A 20,410-nucleotide genomic window follows, 5' to 3' on the forward strand; every position below is an offset into this window, starting at 1 on the left:
CCGGTAGGGGTAGATTTGGCAGCTTTTAATGAAGATTAAGCCTGCCATTACCACTACCTGTCAACAATATAACGTGTAGCCTGGTTCCAGCACCTCAGAGACCAGGGGTTAACTTTGTGTTGGGGTGGAATGTTGCTAGTTTTATGTAATTGTTATCATGTAACAGAACTTATGTTGCATTTAACCCACCAATCAGGGGGCCAAGTAACATTGCAGGCACCTGCCATTGACCCTCCCAATGTGTATTCATGATGTCACCATGGGGTATAAAAGGTGGGGAGGGTGGTCCCAGTTAGTGCCAGCTCCTGTTCCAGTCATCGATCTAAGAGTTTCTGTTGTGCCTGTTGGGGTCTCTGATAGCAGTGCCTGCTAGGCATAACGGAGGTCCACGCACCTAGGCCTGTAGGGGTAGTAGGTTACTGTACCCCAGTAACCCCGGTTGGATGTGTGTTTTTCTATGTTGGACAGTTGTGGATACTATTTTCCAATAAATTCATTTTATTAACTCTGTAGTTCTGTCTGACGAATTGATCCCTTGTGTATTTGTCCTGGTCTCCCCTGACAATCATAATTGTATTTATTTAATACTTAGAAAAATACCATCTTCACTGTTGTGTTTTGTATAATTAAAATACACGTGTAGACATGAAACTATTCGTGTTTACTGCTTTGTGTTTCACAAGCGTGGATGGTTTAGTATGGTATCGTCTGTTCGCAAGTGTTACAAAGATATATTTGCTATTCTTGTGAATCATTGTCAGAACCATGATATTTAGTATTAAGTAAATTTACACAAACATTGACTGTCTTCTTACACCCTCTGGCATTGCCAGAACACCGCGTGCAAGGAAAAATCAAGCGCAAATAATATCACAACAAATCGCCCGCCAGAACACCAGAGGAACAAACAAATTGCCAGAACACCAGAGGAACAAACAAATTGCCAGAACACCAGAGGAACAAACAAATTGCCAGAACACCAGAGGAATCCCTTTCAAGTCACTTTAAAAAGGGTTGTTGCTTTTGTCCACTGCCAGGAAGAGTTGTGGCGCCATATTTCAATCCTCTACTTTCCAAAAGAGGCGTTGGCCCCCGATGACCTCACTCCTAGACAAACACAGAAAGCTAGACCAGGGCACTGGCTTGACCTTCCATAAAAAAAAATGTTGTATTTTTAAGATACAATTTACCACTCAAATGAACCTCTGGTGTGCCAGATTATTAAATTACTGAATATTTTCTGGACTCATGACAAGCAGGTCTGCCATCAGGTTTTCTGGGGCCCAGGACTCAAGCGCTGACCAGGGCCCCAACAGTTGTTGAGTGAGGATAGGGGGTGTGGGGACAGAGGTGAGGGCCAATATCATTAATCAGGAAGTGGAGGACCTCATCTGACCAGGCCCAGCAGGGGGTTGGGAGCCCATCTGAAGAAAGTTGGGACCCGAATTCTGAGATTGGCTGGGCCATTCCTCCGCCACGCCAGGGAAAGCTATCTAGACTGACCTCACCCAATGGTGGCCCTATACATTAGTAATGTTTGACCGGAAAGCTCTCGAGAGCCTGTCACCAGAATATATTTTGTCAGTCCAGATAAAAAAAAGGTACCACCTACCATTGTAATCCTAATTAAAAGAAATGAAAATAGCTTTCAAGACAAAGAACATTATTGACTTTAAGAAATATTGGTGTTTTGTTTTTATAACTCAGATTTTATTGAGAATTTACCACCAAACAACACAGTGTACTTTGGCCTGCATATAAATTGACCTAGTTATGCTATAATACTTGCATGTAACAACAAATAAATAAATAAAATAACAAAAAGAGGGAATGGGTGGGAAGGGGGAGGGGGGGGGAATGGGGTCCGTCCTCCTCTCTATCTTCTCTCTCGTCTTCTTTGGTGTTTTTTTTGATCCAAGTTTTGCAGCTTGGAGATTTTAATATCAGACCCTCTTAGGGGCAGATTCGTCAGACCGCGATGTGCAATATCGCACCCCATCCGGCGTTACTTGCCATTGACTTAAAAGACAGTTGCCGCTGGACCGGGAGTGTGGTTCCCTGCGCCGCTGCTTGATAAATACCGACTGTAGTTTATTTAGTAAACAGCGATCGCGCCAGTTCGGTGGTACCGCACAGAAAGCCCCAACGCAGTTTATTGAATAATCCCCTTACTCTGAGGTCCTTCCTAACCCTGTAATATTTCCTTCTGTCCAGCCCAGGGTCACTGTTAAGGGGCAGAGCGATGTTTGTGCAGGATCTTAAGGGGATCAGTCAGGACTAACGCCGCGCCTATAGTGCCCGTGACGGGTGCCGCCGGCCAAAAACAAATACATTGCCGCCGCTGCGTGCGCTTATATAGCAATGCGACGGAGCGACGTCGTGTCGCGGACTTTGGAAGCCGGGAATATTTGATTTTTCAAGGGCTGTCGCTTCATGTGACAGCCCCTGAACAAATCAAATGCCCGGAAACCCACGCCGCCGCAAAATATAACTTTCGCTAGAGGCGACGACGGGTGATGTCACACGTCCCGTCACCGGTCGCGAGCACTATAGGCGCGGCCTAAGTCTGGGGCCATGGTGCCTTCGCCCTTGCGGAGGCGTGCGGAGGCTGGTCAGTGAGTGGGCGCTTATCTGGCCATGGTGGACAGGCCGTGGGGGGCGTGCCAGGGGCGTCACGGAGCTGGTTCGCCCTCATTGGGCGAACCTCTCACGTTACCCGCGTGTCGCGTCAAGAAAACAGTTTGAACTGATTTCTTGCGCAACGCGCGCCCCTCCCGCTTACACACGCCCGCACGCCACATGGACGCGAGCACTGCCTTAAGGCAGTTTGTTTGCTCAGCATGCGGACGCGTCCGCACTGTCTGCGGTAACATGGCCCCAGCCTAACTTGTGCATTGCTGGTGGATATGCAAATGAGAAGAATAATCCCCTCCTGACCCCTGCAGCATCTCAGAGGTTAATGGTGTACAACCAGGTCTATCCCAGACCTAAGGATCTGATTGGTGCATTTCAGCCTGCAGAGGTCTGCCATTGGTGGTCCTCCTCTTGCCCCCCTCCTCCTCTCTTATTGGTGCTTACTCTTCCTCTCCTTCGCTCTGATTGGTTGGACACGTCTCCCCCACACGTCCCCCCTCCTTGACTCTCTGTGGTGGTCGTTCTGCGGCTCTGCCATTGGCTGACCTCCCCTGAGCCTGCCCCGCTGATTGGCTGGACGGAGCCCTGCGGTCAGCTCTCTCCCCCTCTCCTCTGACGGCCCGGCCGGGTGACAGGCAGGCAGCCTCCGGACCCCCCCAACCCCCGAGCATGGCGGCGCCTGAGGGGCATCGGTGGCACCACAGCTGCTCTCCGCGACCCTCCGTTACTCAGCGGTGCTGACCAGGCCGAGCCGGACAGGTAGCCCCGGGGAGGAGGGGGCTGGAGAGAGAGAGAAAGCTAGGTACCCGGGATATAACGGTCTGTGTGCCGGGGTGGTGAGGGGGAAAGAGAGGAGAGAGAGGGGGGGAGGGAGAAGAGAGAGAGGGGGGGAGGGAGAAGAGAGAGGGGGGGGGAGGGAGAAGAGAGAGAGGGGGGGGGGAGGGAGAAGAGAGAGAGGGGGGGGGGGGAGGGAGAAGAGAGAGAGGGGGGGGGAGGGAGGAGAGAGAGGGGGTGTGTGGGGAGAGAGAGCTAGGTACCCGGGAGATAACGGTCTGTGTGCCGGGGTGGTGAGGGGGAAAGAGAGGAGAGAGAGGGCGGTGAGGGGGGGGGGGGGGAGAAGGGAGAGGGAGAAGAGAGAGGGGGGGAGGGAGAAGAGAGAGAGGGGAGAGGGAGAAGAGAGGAGGGAGGGGAGGGAGAGCTAGGCACCCGGGAGATAACGGTCTGTGTGCCAGAAGAGGGGGGCGGGCCTCTGTCACTGCCTGTTGTACTGCGCCACGGAGTATGTGGGCACCATGTACATGAATCCATTGCTCATGACGGCAAATTTGTGAGTTTTTTGGGGGGAGGGGGGGATTAATTTTAATGAAAAATAAATGCCTACCACGTTTATCACACATTACCAGACCCCCCCCTTTATAAAGTATCACCATTTAAATGTCATTTGTTTTCATCAATTGTGTGTTAACTGACGCACAGCAATGTTGTTGTTGTTGTTGTTGTTGTTTGTAGTATTTTAATTATTTCATTTTTTTTTCTTTAATTGATTACACAGATTCATTTTTTCTAATTATTATTTTTTTACAGTTGACGCAGGTCATTAGGTTTATGTCTCGTTAGCACTGGCAAAGAGGGCCAATGACCGAGATAAATGCATAATTTGATACATCCTATTGTAATATGTGTCCCTTTTTACACTGTTGAAAATCTCCAGCAGCACAATGGGCAAAAAGGGCCTTGATACATTGTCAGACACATGATGGAAATGCCTCTATAAGGGTCCAAACTAAGCCCCTTGAATATGCTGTGAAGATTTTAACCCCATTAATTTGGTTGTGGTTGAACTCTTCATGTACCCTTGGAATCGCATGTTAAATAGGAGGTTTTATGAGATTCTCTGGTGCTAAAAGTGAATGACAAAGCGTTATAATGAGATGAGCGGGGCTTGCCCGGTCTGGCATTGGTAGCACGTGTAGGTGTGATTAAGGGAAGGGGGTTAGAAAAGGATTGGGGAACTGTGTTTATCAGATGTGAATTTGCTGTGTGTAAGTTCTGCTTGTCTTCCCCAATTTGTATAGAGCATGTTGGTATTTAACAAGCAGAAAAACAGTGCGTTTTATGTCGCAAAACAATTCTGAAGTGCACTGACAGCTCTTGATGCCTGCTGTATTATATTGCTTCAATAACATGCCCTGGGGTTAGTTCTTTATCTGCTGAAGTGGTCATTTGGGCTATTTTTGGCCCCAAATCCCCACAGACTTCAATGGGGACTTTCACCCGAAAATGTCCCAAAAGACCCCTTTGGCATGTATAAAATTAAATCCATAATCTGAAAGGACTAAACTTTACATAGAAACATGTAAGCTAGGCTGTGCTTTGTACATATATTAATAAGTTTAAACCTGGGCACTCAAAAAATTGAAAAACAGAAACGCGATTTATGTCTGGGGAGCCTGTAGATGAACCAGGAATATCTGACCAGTTCAGGAAAATATCCAACCTCCAAGAAGCCACAGGACTCGCCAAATTCTTAAGCTATACATAGAATGCATCCAAAACTACAAAGGTTGAAATCTGAGATGTTTCACGCCTACATGGCTCTTTGTCAAGTACAGTATGTATACGCTTGACAATGAGCCATGGTAGGCTCGAAACGTCGTAGATTTTAACCTTCGGAGTATTGGATGCATTCAATTGATACTTTTTAAGAATTTAGTGAGTGCTGTGGCTTCTTTGACGTTGGATCTATATCCATTTGTGGTTAGGGTGACCTGTAATTGTAGGGGTATGTGTCTGCTGTAGGAGCCTTGGGGTTGACATAAAACTGAGACTTAAAAACCTCCAGATGACACAAGCAATGCAGTACAAAGATATATTATATTATCAAAGAAAAATGAATCCAACGTTTCGGTTTCATCCTTGATGAAGATTTATAGAAATGTTGGATTAATTTTTCTTTGACTGTGTCATAATATATTATATCTTTGTACTACATAATGTTAGTGTTCTGGATTTTTTTTCAATCCTGATAATAGTGTGTGACTGTCTGCACTTCCCACGAGACATCAACTGGTGAAGCCTATTTTGGAAATTTCTATTTGTAATGCATTTCTTTATGGTTATGCAGTTATTTTGTGATTAGTTGACATAAAACTGTCCCTATGTGTTTTGTATAGGCGTCTCACTTCAAATTTGATAGAGAATGCTCTCTGTATATGTGTGTATTTAATAATGGTGTGATTCATAGGTTTAATAGACATTTTCCCATGATTACATTTATCTGATGCCTCTTAATTAAAGAAGAATATAAGTAAACTAAGAACAGTGGCATGTTCATTGACACATTTTCCTGAAAAAATGTACAAGTATTTTTAAATAATGTTTTCAACTATAAACACTTCCATGGTAAACAGAAGCGTTAGGTGGGTTTTACAATCTTTGTTTATTGTCTTTACTTTGAGAGATGACTGATCTCCAAAGCCTCAGATAAATTAACTTCCCTCTGTAGTTGTGATTGGATAGTTTTTATATGGTGCCATCATTAGTCAAACAGAAAAATATAAGTAGCTAATACGTGTGAATCCAGTGTTCCTGACAAAGCAATACAAATGAATGTTTCAAAAGCTAAAACAAGTAAGAAAGTTACAAACACTCTCATGGTGTTTGGATCTTTTTAAAAAGCCAATCACATCGCTAAGTTATGTTGACCTGCCTCTTCAAACAACACGGGAGTTCTTCATAAATGATATGTACATAATAGTGTACATGTCTTCTGCATGTGCAAGAGACCTGTGAAGTTTCAAAAGCCACACACTCTTTTATTCTAAGTATGAAGAATTTGCAGGATTATCCATTAAATATATATATCAACCTGTGACAGGTCAATATATTGAGTGGAGATTCTAAGCCTGGGTTTTCAGGGAATGGTCATTGCGTATTTAGGGGGGTGGGATAAGTTTTATTACGTGTCTGTATTGAACGTAAGGATATTACTTTTGGCTGGCAAAATAGTCATTCACTAAAGTGTGGTGGCATTTAAAGCACAATAAAGTCCATTCTGTAAGGTTACAGAAATTGACCTGTAAGTAGTGTCCCATTTACCAGGCTTCACTATTTTGGAATCTGAACACTTGGTGGATAGTTGGATTGTCACCTGCTAACAGCTGCAAAAAAACAGTGTAGGTACAAAGGTAATGGCAACATTTTCACTGGGAACAATTTTACTGTAATTAAAAAAAAATCTCACTAGCATTATACAAATAGGTTGTAAAGTAGGAGAGAGATTTAAAGCGGCAATCCATTGCAATTAACCTTTTTTTTTAATTACATAATTGGAACTGGCTGGTCCCCTCTGCCTTATTTTGACTCTACAGATCCCACAGGTTCCCAAGATGTTTTTCGGTGTGGTTACTCGTGTCACTTCCTAGGTATTTAAACATCCGTCCAATAGGAAGCCACAACCAATGACATTGCAGCTTCCTATTGGCCAGCGGGCCTGGCGAGCTTTAGGCCGCGCTTATAGTGCTGGCGATGGCGACGCGACCGATGACGTCGCCACCCGCAAAAGTTATAATTTAACCTTCAGCGATGTCGCTAGTGGCAAGGTCATTGATTGGTTCATAGACAGTCACATGTGGCGACAGTCTCTGAAAAATTTAATTTCCCCGGCTTCAACATTTTTGGTCGGCCCGTCGCGCTTAATATAAGTGCTTGCAACGGTGTCCATTGTTTTGTTTTGGAGCGACGTTGCATCGCCGTCGCGGGCACTATAAGTGCAGCCTTAGTAACCACATTGAATTCCCTGGAGGGAGCTTTAACATCAGAAACTACATCAGTAAGTATTTCGGGTACTGGGGGGACGGGGGTCCCCTGAAGATGCAAATAATGCAGTTAAAAGGAGCAGGTTGTAATGCTGCAGATACATTGGGCCTGACTTTAAATGAGGATTTATAGAAGTGAGGCTTTGAGAAATTCTCACATAAAGAAAAATCGGTTGAAATGTATCCAAATGATTACAAGTTGCTTACACATAACCAACATTGCGCATACACATGTAATATGAAGACCTGACGATAAGGTTTTAAAACCTCTGCACATTATCATGTCATCTTTGTAGAACTCTCTCAGGCAAATCCCTTAAGTATCACAACATACAATAAATCAACACTGTAAAGTAAATATAATGCATGAAAAGAACATAAACATGCTGCTTCTCGGGTGAGAATGACGGGATTCTAACCATTTGGCACAGTGTTAAATTGCAGAATTTCACCAAGGACTGATTGAGGGGAAGGATTTAAGGATGACTCCCAGTCAGCCCAAATTCAGCAAAGCCCTATCCTTACACTCTGCTGCAGACTATTAACTATTTCTCTGTATGTGTGTGTATATGTAAATTAAGCAAAACAATGGATACACCCGCTCTTCCTATTACCAAAGTAGGGGTGCACTAGGGTAAATAACAACAGAAACAAAGAAAGGTGTGAAGGTTTATCTGTTAGAATTACGGACGTTCCCCACAAAAGAAACCCTTTTTGTAGTGCACTCTCCTATATAATATTGTCAATAAATACTGCGGCAGGACTGATCTTGGGGTAAGAAAGTGAGGCTGGTAGAACGTATTGTTAAACTAATGCACACAATAACCCCTAATGGGAATGGGCAGATGAATTTAGTTAAAAATATAAATCTTTAATAAACTTAATGTATAAAATGAAGTGGGGTATAACAAACTCCTAAACACATATAAACACAAACACGGGTGTATTAGTAAAAAAATAAAAAATAAAAAGAACACCCTAGAGGGATTGTAATCTCTCCAGAACCTTCCTTAAGGTTTACTGTTTGCTCACACAATCTAATATACCCCTTACAGTCTGACCTATCAAGGGACTAATTATTGCATAGACTGTAGCTAACCTTAAGGAGGGTATATTCTGCAGAGATTACAATTCCTCTAGGGTTTTTGTTTTTACTAATACACCCGTGTTTGTGTTTATATGTGTTTAGGAGTTTGTTATACCCCACTTCATTTTATACATTAAGATTATTAAAGATTTATATTTTTAACTAAATTCATCTGCCCATTCACATTAGAGGTTATTGTGTGCATTAGCTTAACAATACGTTCTACCAGCCTCACTTTTTTATCCTAAGATCAGTCCTGCCGCAGTATTTATTGACAATATTATATAGGAGAGTGCACTATAAAAAGGGTTCCTTTTGTGGAGAACGTCCGTAATTCTAACGGATAAACCTTCACACCTTTCTTTGTTTCTGTATATACAAATTACCTTAATTTACGAGTTTCTGTGTGAACAACTGCACTTAGCAGCCTTAGCAACTAGTATGAAATCAGCTGGCGCATAGAGTACAAGGACCACAACAAGGCCCTTTGTGGGTTACCAGTTGAAGAGCCCTGCTCAACAAAAGTACTGTATGTAGATCCTATTGAACACAATGTAAAAAGCATTTGTAATATTTGTGTTTATCTTTATATTATTATAAATTTTGAAGAAATATGTATATGATTCAGAGAGTCTTCTGATTTCTAAACAATGTGCAGATGTCTTCACGGAATTGCAGCGTCCCCAATGAGTCGTGTTAATTCTGTAAATGTTTCGTGTGTAATCCATAAACAATTGTAATTTAGCCAATTGTCGAATTTCAATGAGTTAAAGGTGTTCGGAAAGATGCTGCTAATTTTTTATGGGCTTTCCTTTTGATTGTAGACAAGTTTACTGAAAATGGAAAAACATAAGTAGTTACATTCTATACAATAAATAGATGCATCTTGTTTGTATCCATACCTTTTAACAATATACGTTTCGGTATCTTAGGCTGCGCTTATACTGCCGGCGACGCGACGTAACAGTCGCGGCAAAACAAATGCATTGTCGCCGTCACGTGCGCATATAGTGCATGCGACGGCGACGGAGCGACAGTGCTACCAGAAATCTGGTAGTCACTGATGTTTGATTTTTTTTCGGCGACGGTCTCCCCTTTCGGCTAATCGAGAGCTTCTCTGTGCCTCTGCCCTCCCCTTTTATGGCGTCATCCAGCGACGTCGCCTAAACTTCCAAATACAACTCGTCGCAATGGTTACTGGTGACGTCATCGGTTGTGTCGCTGTCGCCGGCTGTATAAACGCAGCCTTAATGAGGATATGTAAAGGTATCCGTTGGGTATTTGGCAGAGCTGCTTTAATGACCTTAATGATAGTCAGGTGTCCAATATTAAAATGTGTTTACTGGATCTTTAATTCTGTGGATATATTTTTCCCAAACTTGAATAAACTGCTGGTGTTTTGAAGAAGTTGTAGGTTGTTTCCAGTGCACTTCAATATTTGGATGCTGTCTATGTTGGGCAATAATAGATATAAAGGACACATTGGTCAGCATTGTAATGGGATAAGATTACTGTATCTGTGACTTTATTTTCGTATGAATGGATTATGGACCAGATTAGAATGACCATGCAACCCAAATACAAAAACTGTCCCCAAAAATTGCATAACCGATAACGCTGCTCCCACTGCTAAGCGATACGATGTTTCAGGAATTCGTTTTTTCAGTCATCCTTTATCTGGGAACATTTTATACAGTATGAGCGGTTTTGATCACAATTCTTGCTCTGTCTCAAGCACTTTATAATGTGCTGATCTTCTTCACTTAAACACCATTTTGTAACTACGCACTTGATGAGGTCATCACACCGTCACCAATTCCAAAGAATATTTATTAGAATATCAAATACTTCTTAAATGTAATAATCTACTGTGACACACCTATAACTGTGATTTTTCTGCAAGATATGATGAAAAATAACGGTCACATTAATTTTCTGTAAATATGTGTATGTATGCGTGTGTATATATACACACATACATACATACATACACAACTAGTTTTAGGATTTGTAGAATTCCTAGCAGCCTTACCACAGAGAACATTTGCTTTGCTCTCGGTTGACTGTCCAACCAGCACTAACTGGGCTAATATTTACGGGGTTTATGGGGAGGGATGTATTTTTTGCAATATATATATATATATATATATATAACATTGTTCAAACTATTCGTAAATAATCCTTTTTTTCTCTTGTATAATGAAGTTGTAAGGTGACCTCTGCCAATCGGGAAGGAATAATTTCACAGAAAAAAACTATAATATCCAGGAATGGAAGAGTTAATTTGCGGTGTTTGTTGGGGTTATATGGTCTATCCTATCCTATACTATCCATATTCAGCAGACCTGATCAATAGCTCTGAACTCCGCACCCTTACCCTGGTCAATATTTCCATCTTTTTATGTGAAGTCTGCATTCTCTTCTCTCCGATACTAAGCTTTTTGGGGTACATTCCCCTGCTTACTCAGTCCCAGATTTTGTGATGCTGCATGGCCATTTAGGGGAGCCTCAAATTATTGAATCCTGGGGCTTCTCACCATATTGAATGGGGAGCCTCTGTGCCTGCAAGTATGTGTCCTTCTTGTCTCATTATTTTGCTTGATGATTGAATGTTTCCTTCACCTCCCCAGATTCACCAGTGTGATAGCAACAATAAGCCTGGTCTAACCCCAACTTTTAATTTTATTTTTAGCTCCCTGCCAGATGACTGTGTATCTATCTTATCTGACAGCAGGGAGGTTAAAAGAACCAGAGCCTTCTACACATGTTCTGTCAACATTATTGTTTGTGTTACTTTAAAAAACATAGATTTTCTTTTTTTTTTCTCTGCCTTATTGTATGCTGCCAAACTCCAAACCCCCTCTGATTATAGTTTGTAGTTGTTGTGTGATGACACAACTAGTTGAAAGTTGGGCTTTTGCTGCCTAAAAGTTAAATAATAATAATAGCATGTTCTTGTATAGCGCTGCTAGTTTTATTTAGCGCTTTGCAGAGACATTTTGCAGGCACATGTCCCTGCCCCGTGGAGCTTACAATCTGTTTTTGGTGCCTGAGGCACAGGGAGATAAAGTGACTTGCCCAAGGTCACAAGGAGCCGACACCAGGAATTGAACCAGGTTCCCCTGCTTCAAACTCAGTACCAGTCAGTGTCTTCACTCCCTGAGCCGCTCCTTAAATTAAAAAGTAATTAAAAAGCGCTACATCATATTGTATGTTCCAGTGCTTTACTCAAACTCCCACACTGGCTAATAGTCCTAAGCTTCGTGCCTGATGTTTTACATCCGCATTTCTTGATCAACTAAACAGGGTGCGTCATTTTCTTTCCCGTCCAGTGTAGTTGCATCACGTGACGTATATACCCATCTCCCCCTCTTCCTGCAGATGTAGGGGGTGACTCAGTGAGTAAAAGCCCTGACTCTGAAAACAATGACTCTGAAGCTGGGAGCCTGGCCCAAGTCCTGGCGTCGGCTCCATGTGACTTTGGGCAGGTCAACTTTACTCCGGTTTCCTCAGGGGCCAGAAACATAGATTGTAAGTTCTACGAGGCAGGGACTGTGCTTATACAGCGCTGTACTGTACATAGGATTTTATATCTCGTGCTATATTGTAAATGTGAAGCGCTCTGAGTCCATTTGGGAGAAAAGCGCTATATGAAATGACGTAAATATTATTATTATTGCATTAGATGTAGTATTGCTGTTTCTGACTGTAAAGGAACAAAATAACACAGTTATTTTGTTGCGGGTGCACACTCGCTTGTTTACAGTGTATAAACCCTGAATTATATTGTTATGTTCTTTTACTTCTCTTATTCGTAGTACAAACCTCATCTGTATACTGAGCACCAGTCACCTGTAATCCGTTCTCTGCCAAAGGGGGGCAATTTAAATCGGTGTAAGCCCCTCTGGCAGCAACGGAGAGAAGAAAAGACACCAGAGCAGGGTTGGCCAACGCCAGTCCTCAAGGGTCACCAACACGTCAGATTTCCATGATATCCCTGCTTCAGCACAGGTGGCTCAGTTTTCGACTGAGCCACTGATTGAGCCACCTGTGCTGAAGCAGGGATATCTTGGAAATCTGACCTGATGGCTAGCCTTGAGGACTGGCGTTGGCCACGCCTGCATTGGAGCAACTCCAAGAGAAAGCACAACCTGCATTTTCTACGGGCCATATTTAAGATGGAATCCATTATTATTATGCTGTTACTTTTTGTGTAAATGATCAATCATTGTACCTAAAGAGAGATAAGATTATGTTTTTGTAACAAGACCGGATTTAGACAGAAGGCTATATCAAGCAAAAACATACAGATTAAGTAAGGGAGAACTTTATAAATAGCTCCCCCTCCCCCCAGAATATATCTTTAAGAGTCAGTGAGATATAGTTGGCAGATATGAGTAAATTGAAGAAGTGTCTGTGATTAATATACCTTTGCACACCACAAAGCTGCATTATATGTGTGTGTTTTTGTAATGGTCTGCACACTTCCTGGCAATTGTGCACGTTCTGTGCAGCTTGCTAACATTTCTTGTTCCTTTCAGCAGAATTACTGAATGTTGCTAGCATTGACTGACTTAAAAAATGCAGCTAAAATATGGGCAGGTAGAAAAAACAAACCTCTTTACTTTGACACGGTCCATCAGCTCATTCTAGGAAATACTGAACTAAAGATTTGATTCATTCTACTGCAACTTTACATAAGATCCCTGACTGAGGATAATTTTAAGAGCACTTAAAAGGCTTTCCTTGGGTGTAGGCAAATGATGAATTCTAACAAGGGGTGGCACACACAGCCTCTTTTTTTCTTAAAATTGGAGCGTTTCAAAATGTTCACATACATTTTAGGTCATGTCAGAGTTTTCTTCGTTATTGAAGCACAAAAGTATGATTGCACTGTGAAACTTTTGACATTGCGTATGCACATAATAAAAAGACCTGGCCGATTTTAATAGTACCTTTTAATAGGTCAAAAGGAGCTATTACAGTACAGTATATGACAAACCTCAAATAGCCAAACCGTAATTAATGAGATAAATACCAAATTCGAAATATTGGTTATCACAGTTTAAAGTATGTGCTGGACTTCTTCCTCTGAAAACAAACCTGTTGCAGTGCAAATGAGTACAGTATAATAAAACATTTTCCGGATCCCAAAGAGCAGAAGGGCAAATAATATTGTTGGCGGACGTACAGATATTGCAGCTGCTGCTCCTCCCTGCTTACTACCAGCGCCCTTCAAATCCTAGCTGCGGAATCACCGTGCAGCTTCCCTGTCAGTTTTTATTGTAGGCACTTGCCAACATCAGTTTATAGCAGGGATGGGCAACTCCAGTTATCAAAGGCCACCAACAGGTTAGGTTTTAGAACGTAGCAAAAAGAAAAAAAGACAGTGGCGCTCCCTCAAATGGATCTATTTAGAGCCCCTGAGGTGGCATAAATTGAAGAAAGAGGTAAGGCAAAAAATTACCTGCCGGGTAGTTTTGATTTACCAGCAGGCGGAGGGTGTGAAGGACCACAGCAGAGGGCGAGGAGGACCATGGCAACATCCTGGTGGCAGTGGGAGCAGCGGCAGACATCCTGGTGGCGGTGGCAGCAGAGGACGTCATTGTTCAGCCGGTGGAAGCAGCAGCAGAAGACATCCTTCACAGCCGGTGCCGGTGGGAGCAGAGGAACATGTGACCGGAGCAGCAGCATTACTATTGGACAGCCGGGGAGGAGCTGGCTGTCCAATAGTAATGCACCTGCTCCGGTCACATGTTCCTCTGCTCCCACCGGCTGAACAATGACGTCCTCTACTGCTCTGCTCCAGCCGTTCTCCAAGAGGAGGACCGAGGGAGCAGAGGAAAGTGGAAATTACCGGCACCGGGTTCCAGCCCCCTGGTGGCGGGTCCGAGTAATTTTCGGGTACTGAAAATGGTGCCGGAAATGCCAGGTACTGGGTAATTTCTGGGTACCTGGTACATCACTAGTATATATCTATGCTTTTGGAAAATAAAATCTACAACCATCAGTATGTGTGGAGAGATGTCAGGCACACACATTTACAGTACAGTATTTACTAATCTAAAACATTTCAGCGCTAACGAGAAAATGTGCTAACATCTAGGGCCTCATGCAGAGAGCATAGAATTTTAAAAATGGCGAATTTCATAAAAAGTAGCTTTTTTGGAGAGTTTTATTCTCCATATGCAGAAAAGTGCGAATTCTGCTATGTTTAACATGGATGCGTGTGGCGAGTTTAAATTGGCGAGATGCGCGCTTCAGAAACGTGTAAAAACAAATTCGCGCCTTTTTTTTCCCCTTTACTATAGGCGGCGAGCGCCATCTTGCCATATTTTCGTGGCGCGGCAAAAATGCGAGAATCGCGCCTTTTTTGGCGCGAACAGCCGCAACTTGCCGTTCGCACCTCTCTGCATTCGGAGAGTTTTAAAAATGGCGCGATGGAGGTTCTCGCCAGCCGCGAGGCGAGTTTTAAACATAGAAATAAAAAAATGGCGCGTTTTTCGCAACTCGCCATTTTATGCCGTTTTCTGAGGGAAATTGAACAAAAAATGGCGAGTTTTGCAATAACGATGCTCTCTGCATGAGGCCCCTAATATGAGATTGGTTAATCTCAACTAAAGTCAATAATTTTATTTAATGGTCAAAATTGATAAATAATGTTTTGTGAACATAGGGGAGACTGAAAATAAGGCTGTAATATTTTTAATGTATTTTAGTGCACAAAGTAAGTAGCCTTTTCACAGCAAAAAGGGCAAAAAAAAACATTTACAGTTCCAAAGCCTAATGGGTCAAGAAACAAAAGCAGGAATGGGTGTGAAGCGTATGTATACAGGCTAATGCACATAATCCACGAATAAGAAGGTGTCCTGATGAAGGTCTATGTGCAAATTGAACGTCAACTTAGGTTATTGAATAAACATGTAAGCGCCATACTGTCAAGCAGCTGAATATTATATCATTGGATATATTACACTATACTTGTCTTTGTTTTTACTTGGAAGACCGTTGGGGACCTTCATCCAGCAGTGAATTGATAAGGTCTGAAGATGAATAGAGATGGATAGATACTGTATGTCTATCAGGCAAGATCACCAAAAGTGCTCGGGGTTTCCAACACAGGATATAGTGAAATACCTTCTTGTTCCATCAGGTACTAGATAGCCCTGTCTAGTGTCTGATGGAACAATAAAATATATAAAGTAAAATACGTAGTCCTGTACTGATAACCCTGACCACCTTTGGTGATCTTGCCTGATTGCTGTAACAATTTTTTTACAGAGTACGACTCAGGCCTTTTAAGGCAATACAGTTTGTGAGTGTGGCAATTCTGTGCATGATATATATATATCTATTATCTCGTAAACAACTAATTGCCAGTAATGAGTGGCAGAGCATAGGGGAGCTTCATTTATATTCCATTTATACAGTAAAATGTTGAGTTCAGCATTCCATTCTTCATCGTCTGCATGTTGGCTCACAATGGCCCAGATTCACTAAATGGTGCTACAGTTTAGCACAACGTAACTTTTTATCTGAATGGTAGTTAAGGTGTGTTAAAGCATAGCTCCCTGTAGTGAATCTGACCTTTATATGCGTATACGTTTTGAAGACGCTATTAATGTGTTTATTAATCACCTGTATAGATACAGTGGCTCAGATAAATGTATTTGTTTCTACTGGAAGGTATGTATCACATATTCAACTTGTGTCTCCCGGTCCTGCAGGTCATGTAGGAGTGCAGTTATGCTATGAAGATGGGAATTTTGGTGTTCATGAGGAACCTGCTGCTAGCCCTCTGTCTCTTCCTGGTGCTGGGCTTTCTCTATTACTCTGCCTGGAAGCTGCATCTTCTGCGGTGGGAAGATTCCCGTAAGTCCACTCTCTTTTTCCTCCTCTTTTCCGTGCTCTGCTGCTCTTCCACTGATTATTCCTGTTCTAATTCTGAATTGCCCTTGACCCTTAGCTGAAACTTTCAGTTGTTATGCTATTAGAATTACATTTAGATCATGCAGGAAAATACACACACTTTCTTATTTCTTTCTTTATACCACTAGCTGTATAGCTACAGAGGTTAGAGATATTGGCCTTAAACTTCAGAAGGGACCAGGATAGTACTGAAAACTGGCATTCTGCTTACAAGGTTGACATGTGTACGCTATATATGTATTTTCTGTGACAGTCTTTAATTTAAGCAAAATCATCCTGTTTATATTAAAGAAAATTGGGAGTATATCTACATATGACACACACACCTCAAAACCCAGTCTCTCAGTATAACAAATAATAGCATATTCTTGTATAGCGCTGCTAGTTTTCCGTAGTTCTTTACAGAGACATTTTGCAGGCACAGGTCCCTGCCCTGTGGAGCTTACAATCTGTTTTTGGTGCCTGAGGCACAGGGAGATAAAGTTACTTGCCGAAGGTCACAAGGAGCCATCACCAGGAATTGAACCAGGTTCCAACTAGTGCCAGTCAGTGTCTTTACTCACTGAGCCGCTCTGTCTCCCTAGTATTATATATGTATATATTTAATTGTGTCAACTGGAGCGTTACTGGGAAAGTGACCTGAAATATATAAAGACTCCCCAATGCACGTCCAATAAGATGCATTATTTGCTTCTCACATATATGGGCCATATAGTTCACTCTTTTGGCTGAAACATGTTAAGCCTTCGACCACATGAAGGTATAGACCCTATCAGCAGGTCCCTACACTGCCAATGTTATATCGTGTCCTTTGTATTTCCTCCACTGCAAAGAGAAAAGGGGAAACAAAACAATTATCTAGTCATTAGCATGGGATGCATGACATGTATGCGGTGCCTAAGGGGTTAACATGTAGAAACACTATGTGCTGTGTGGGAGCTGCAGGGCAGTTAGAACTGGCTAAAAAACAGATGTGCCCTAAGAAATAGTGACAAAAATCTAAAGAAAAGTGCAAGAGACAATAAATATACTTCCGGTGCTTATTGCTGCAGCAAAGGTTATAAAACACCTTTCTCCTGGGGGAAGAAATCTCTCAATGACTATTACAATTACCTGTGTGTACTTGGCCTTGCAGGGGTGGGAGGGGCGAGCTTAAGCTAAGAGCAGGACCACATAGCTCTCAACAATTTACAATTAGACAATCACAATGTTTCCATGCTCAGAACCCAGTCCCACAGTATGATGTCATACTCTAGGGCAGGGGTGCGTAAAGTGTGGGACACGAGATTCTCTGCGGGGAGCGGGAGATTCTCTTCGGGGGCGCGGGGTTTACAGAGGCCCTGCGCGCTTCCCAAAGGCATTTAAATTAATGCAAGACCTCGGTAAACTTCTCCTTACCTTGGTTCAGACGGCTTCTGGTGAAGCGTTGCCGTGATGTCATGACGCCAGAACGTCTGAGCCAAGGTAAGGGGGGGATGGGGCGCGAGGAGAGGGGGACAGCTGGCAGGGGGGCGCAGGGAAAAAGGATTGCGCTTCCCTGCTCTAGGGCAGTGGTTTCCAACCTTTTTTTGGTTAAAAAACTAATGCGACCAGATGTCCCGGTTTAGCCGGGACAGTTCGGGTTTTTAGGCCTCTGTCCCGGTTTTCTATCTGGCTAGCGAGCACAGACTGCGCATGCGCAAAGAGCGGTTGCTTGTGCGCATTCACTTGCCGTCTGCTCGTGCGCATGTGCGATCGGCACTTGCGTGGTCGGCAAGCTCTACACACATGCGTGGTCGGTACTCGCCATTCACGCATGACTGCATATGTGTGACATTTGTCCTGGTTTTTGCCGGGATAAATATGGTCACCCTATAGGGAACCCAATAATTATATGGTGAATTTCCGGGGAACCCCAACTCTAATAGTGTGTCTGGTATCAGATGGACTTTAAGGAACCCCAACCCTCTCTAATAGTGTGTCTGAGATCAGATGCATTGTAAGGAACCCCAACCCTCTCTAATAGCGCGTCTGAGATCAGATGCATTGTAAGGAACCCCAACCCTCTCTAATAGCGCGTCTGAGATCAGATGCATTGTAAGAAACCCCAACCCTCTCTAATAGCGCGTCTGAGATCAGATGCATTGTAAGAAACCCCAACCCTCTCTAATAGCGCGTCTGAGATCAGATGCATTGTAAGAAACCCCAACCTGCTCTGCTTGGAGATGTAGAGTCTGTGATCCGCCTCTCCTCTCTCGGCCTGGCACAGAGGAGAGAGGGAAGCATTTTAATCTCCAGACAGAGCAGGAGGTGTCCGCTGAGCAGATGACATATTCAAGGTGTGTGGGAGGAGAGTGCGATGGTTCTGTGCATGAGAAGGGGGAGGTAGGTTAGTGTTTTTTGTGGGAGAAGGTATGTGGTGTAAGTCCGAGAGGGCTGGGAGTGAATATGGTGTTTTAGGATTAAGAAAGAGGGTGAGTGCTATGTGGAGTGTGTTGAGTAAAAGGGTGAGTATGATGTGTGTGTAAGGGCTGTTCTATAGAGGGCACGCTTGCTGCGCCGTGCGCGCGCGGCAGTTATAGTTGGCTGTGGTTCGTCAGCCTTCCTATAATGGTGGCGCGCGCGCACGGCAGTGAGCGTGGAACTGTCTGACAGGGGGGAAGATGAAGAAAATAAAGATTTTGTGCCGCTACCGCCACTGAAATATGTGTGTGTGTGTGTGTGTGTGCGTGTGTATGTATGTACAATGTTAACAAATAATTTAACGTATTTAGTTCAAACGTATTTATAACATATACATACACGCAGTACCTCACTCGCTCACAGCATACACATAAAAAGTGTGCGGCACGTGCACGCGCACTCGCACAGGCACACGGCCGCACACACTATTACAAGCCTAAGAAGAGGTTTGAGGGAGTGTTCTTGTGAAAAGAATGGCCTGGGTGTGTGTGCGCAAGGTAGATGGTGAGTGAGGTCTCAAACATGGGAGTACCTATATTATATACTAGCTGATATACCCGGCGTTGCCCGGGATGTAAATACGTAATAGTAGGTAGTATTATTTATAAATGGTGGAACAATAGGTGACTATTTGTTGTAAAGGTTGGATAATAATGTTGAAAAGAAAGATGGAACAAAATGTAATACGATGTTGTTGTTTAAAAATGGTTTATTGTAAAGACACCACAGTACAATGTATATTTTGGTGACATAAGAGATGTAAAAATGTGATGAATGTGTCCTGCTAGGGTGTGAGGCGGCGGGTGGCGCATGGGTTGTGAGTGCTGTCTGAGTGGGGGTCCTGCTAGGGTGTGAGGTGGCGGGTCAGTGATGTCGGTGCGTATGGGCGGGAGGCAGCAGGTGTGTGGCGGGTGTGTGAGTGGCGACAGGTGTGTGTTGAGTGCGTGCGGCAGAGGCGGCCGGGTGAAAGGCAGAGGCGGGGAGGCGGGGGGGGGGGAAGGTGAAGGCGGGGGAGGGACGGGGGAGGGGGAAGGCGGGTCGGGAAGGAGGGGAGGAAGGGGAGGAGGGGAAGGAGTGGAGGGTGTAGGTGGGGTAGAGGAGGGGGGGAGAGGGGAGGAGTGGAGGAGAGGGGGGTGGAGAGGGTGGAGGGTGTAGGTGGGGGAGAGGGGGGGTGGAGAGTGTAGGTGGGGGAGTGGAGGGGGGGAGAGGATGGGGGAGAGGGGGGGAGTGGAGGAGAGGGGGGGGGAGTGGAGGGGGGAGTGGAGGTTTTAGGTGGAAGGGGGGAGTGGAGGGGGGGTGGCGGGGGGATGGGGGGGGAAGGAGTGGAGGGGGGGGGAAGTGGAGGGGGGGGAAGTGGAGGGGGGAAGAGGGGGGGAAGGAGTGGAGGGGGGGAAGTGGAGGGGGGAAGGAGAGGGGGGGGAGTGGAGGGGGGAAGAGGGGGGGGAAGAAGAGGGGGGGGAAGGAGAGGGGGGGGAATGGAGGGGGGAAGAGGGGGGGAAGG

The 20,410-nt window shown here is 44.1% G+C and overlaps 1 protein-coding gene across 8 annotated transcripts in view; it reads left to right on the forward strand.

Annotated features, from left to right (window-relative positions):
- The window catches only part of ST3GAL3 (ST3 beta-galactoside alpha-2,3-sialyltransferase 3), a 244,633-nt gene that overhangs the window by 23,997 nt on the left and 200,226 nt on the right, over positions 1–20,410 (forward strand). For 2 of the 8 annotated variants that reach the window (XM_075616102.1, XM_075616101.1), the window contains exons 1-2: positions 3,126–3,393; positions 16,266–16,410. In XM_075616102.1, the coding sequence (XP_075472217.1) occupies positions 16,290–16,410 (121 nt within the window). In that variant the 5' untranslated portion in view covers positions 3,126–3,393; positions 16,266–16,289. Of the gene's footprint in view, positions 1–3,116; positions 3,437–11,936; positions 12,070–16,265; positions 16,411–20,410 lie in introns of those variants that run through there. The other 6 variants (XR_012804050.1, XM_075616098.1, XM_075616097.1 and 3 more) reach the window with 6 other exon arrangements.

This window comes from Ascaphus truei, chromosome 10, assembly GCF_040206685.1.
Source record: "Ascaphus truei isolate aAscTru1 chromosome 10, aAscTru1.hap1, whole genome shotgun sequence".
Lineage (NCBI taxonomy): Eukaryota > Metazoa > Chordata > Amphibia > Anura > Ascaphidae > Ascaphus > Ascaphus truei.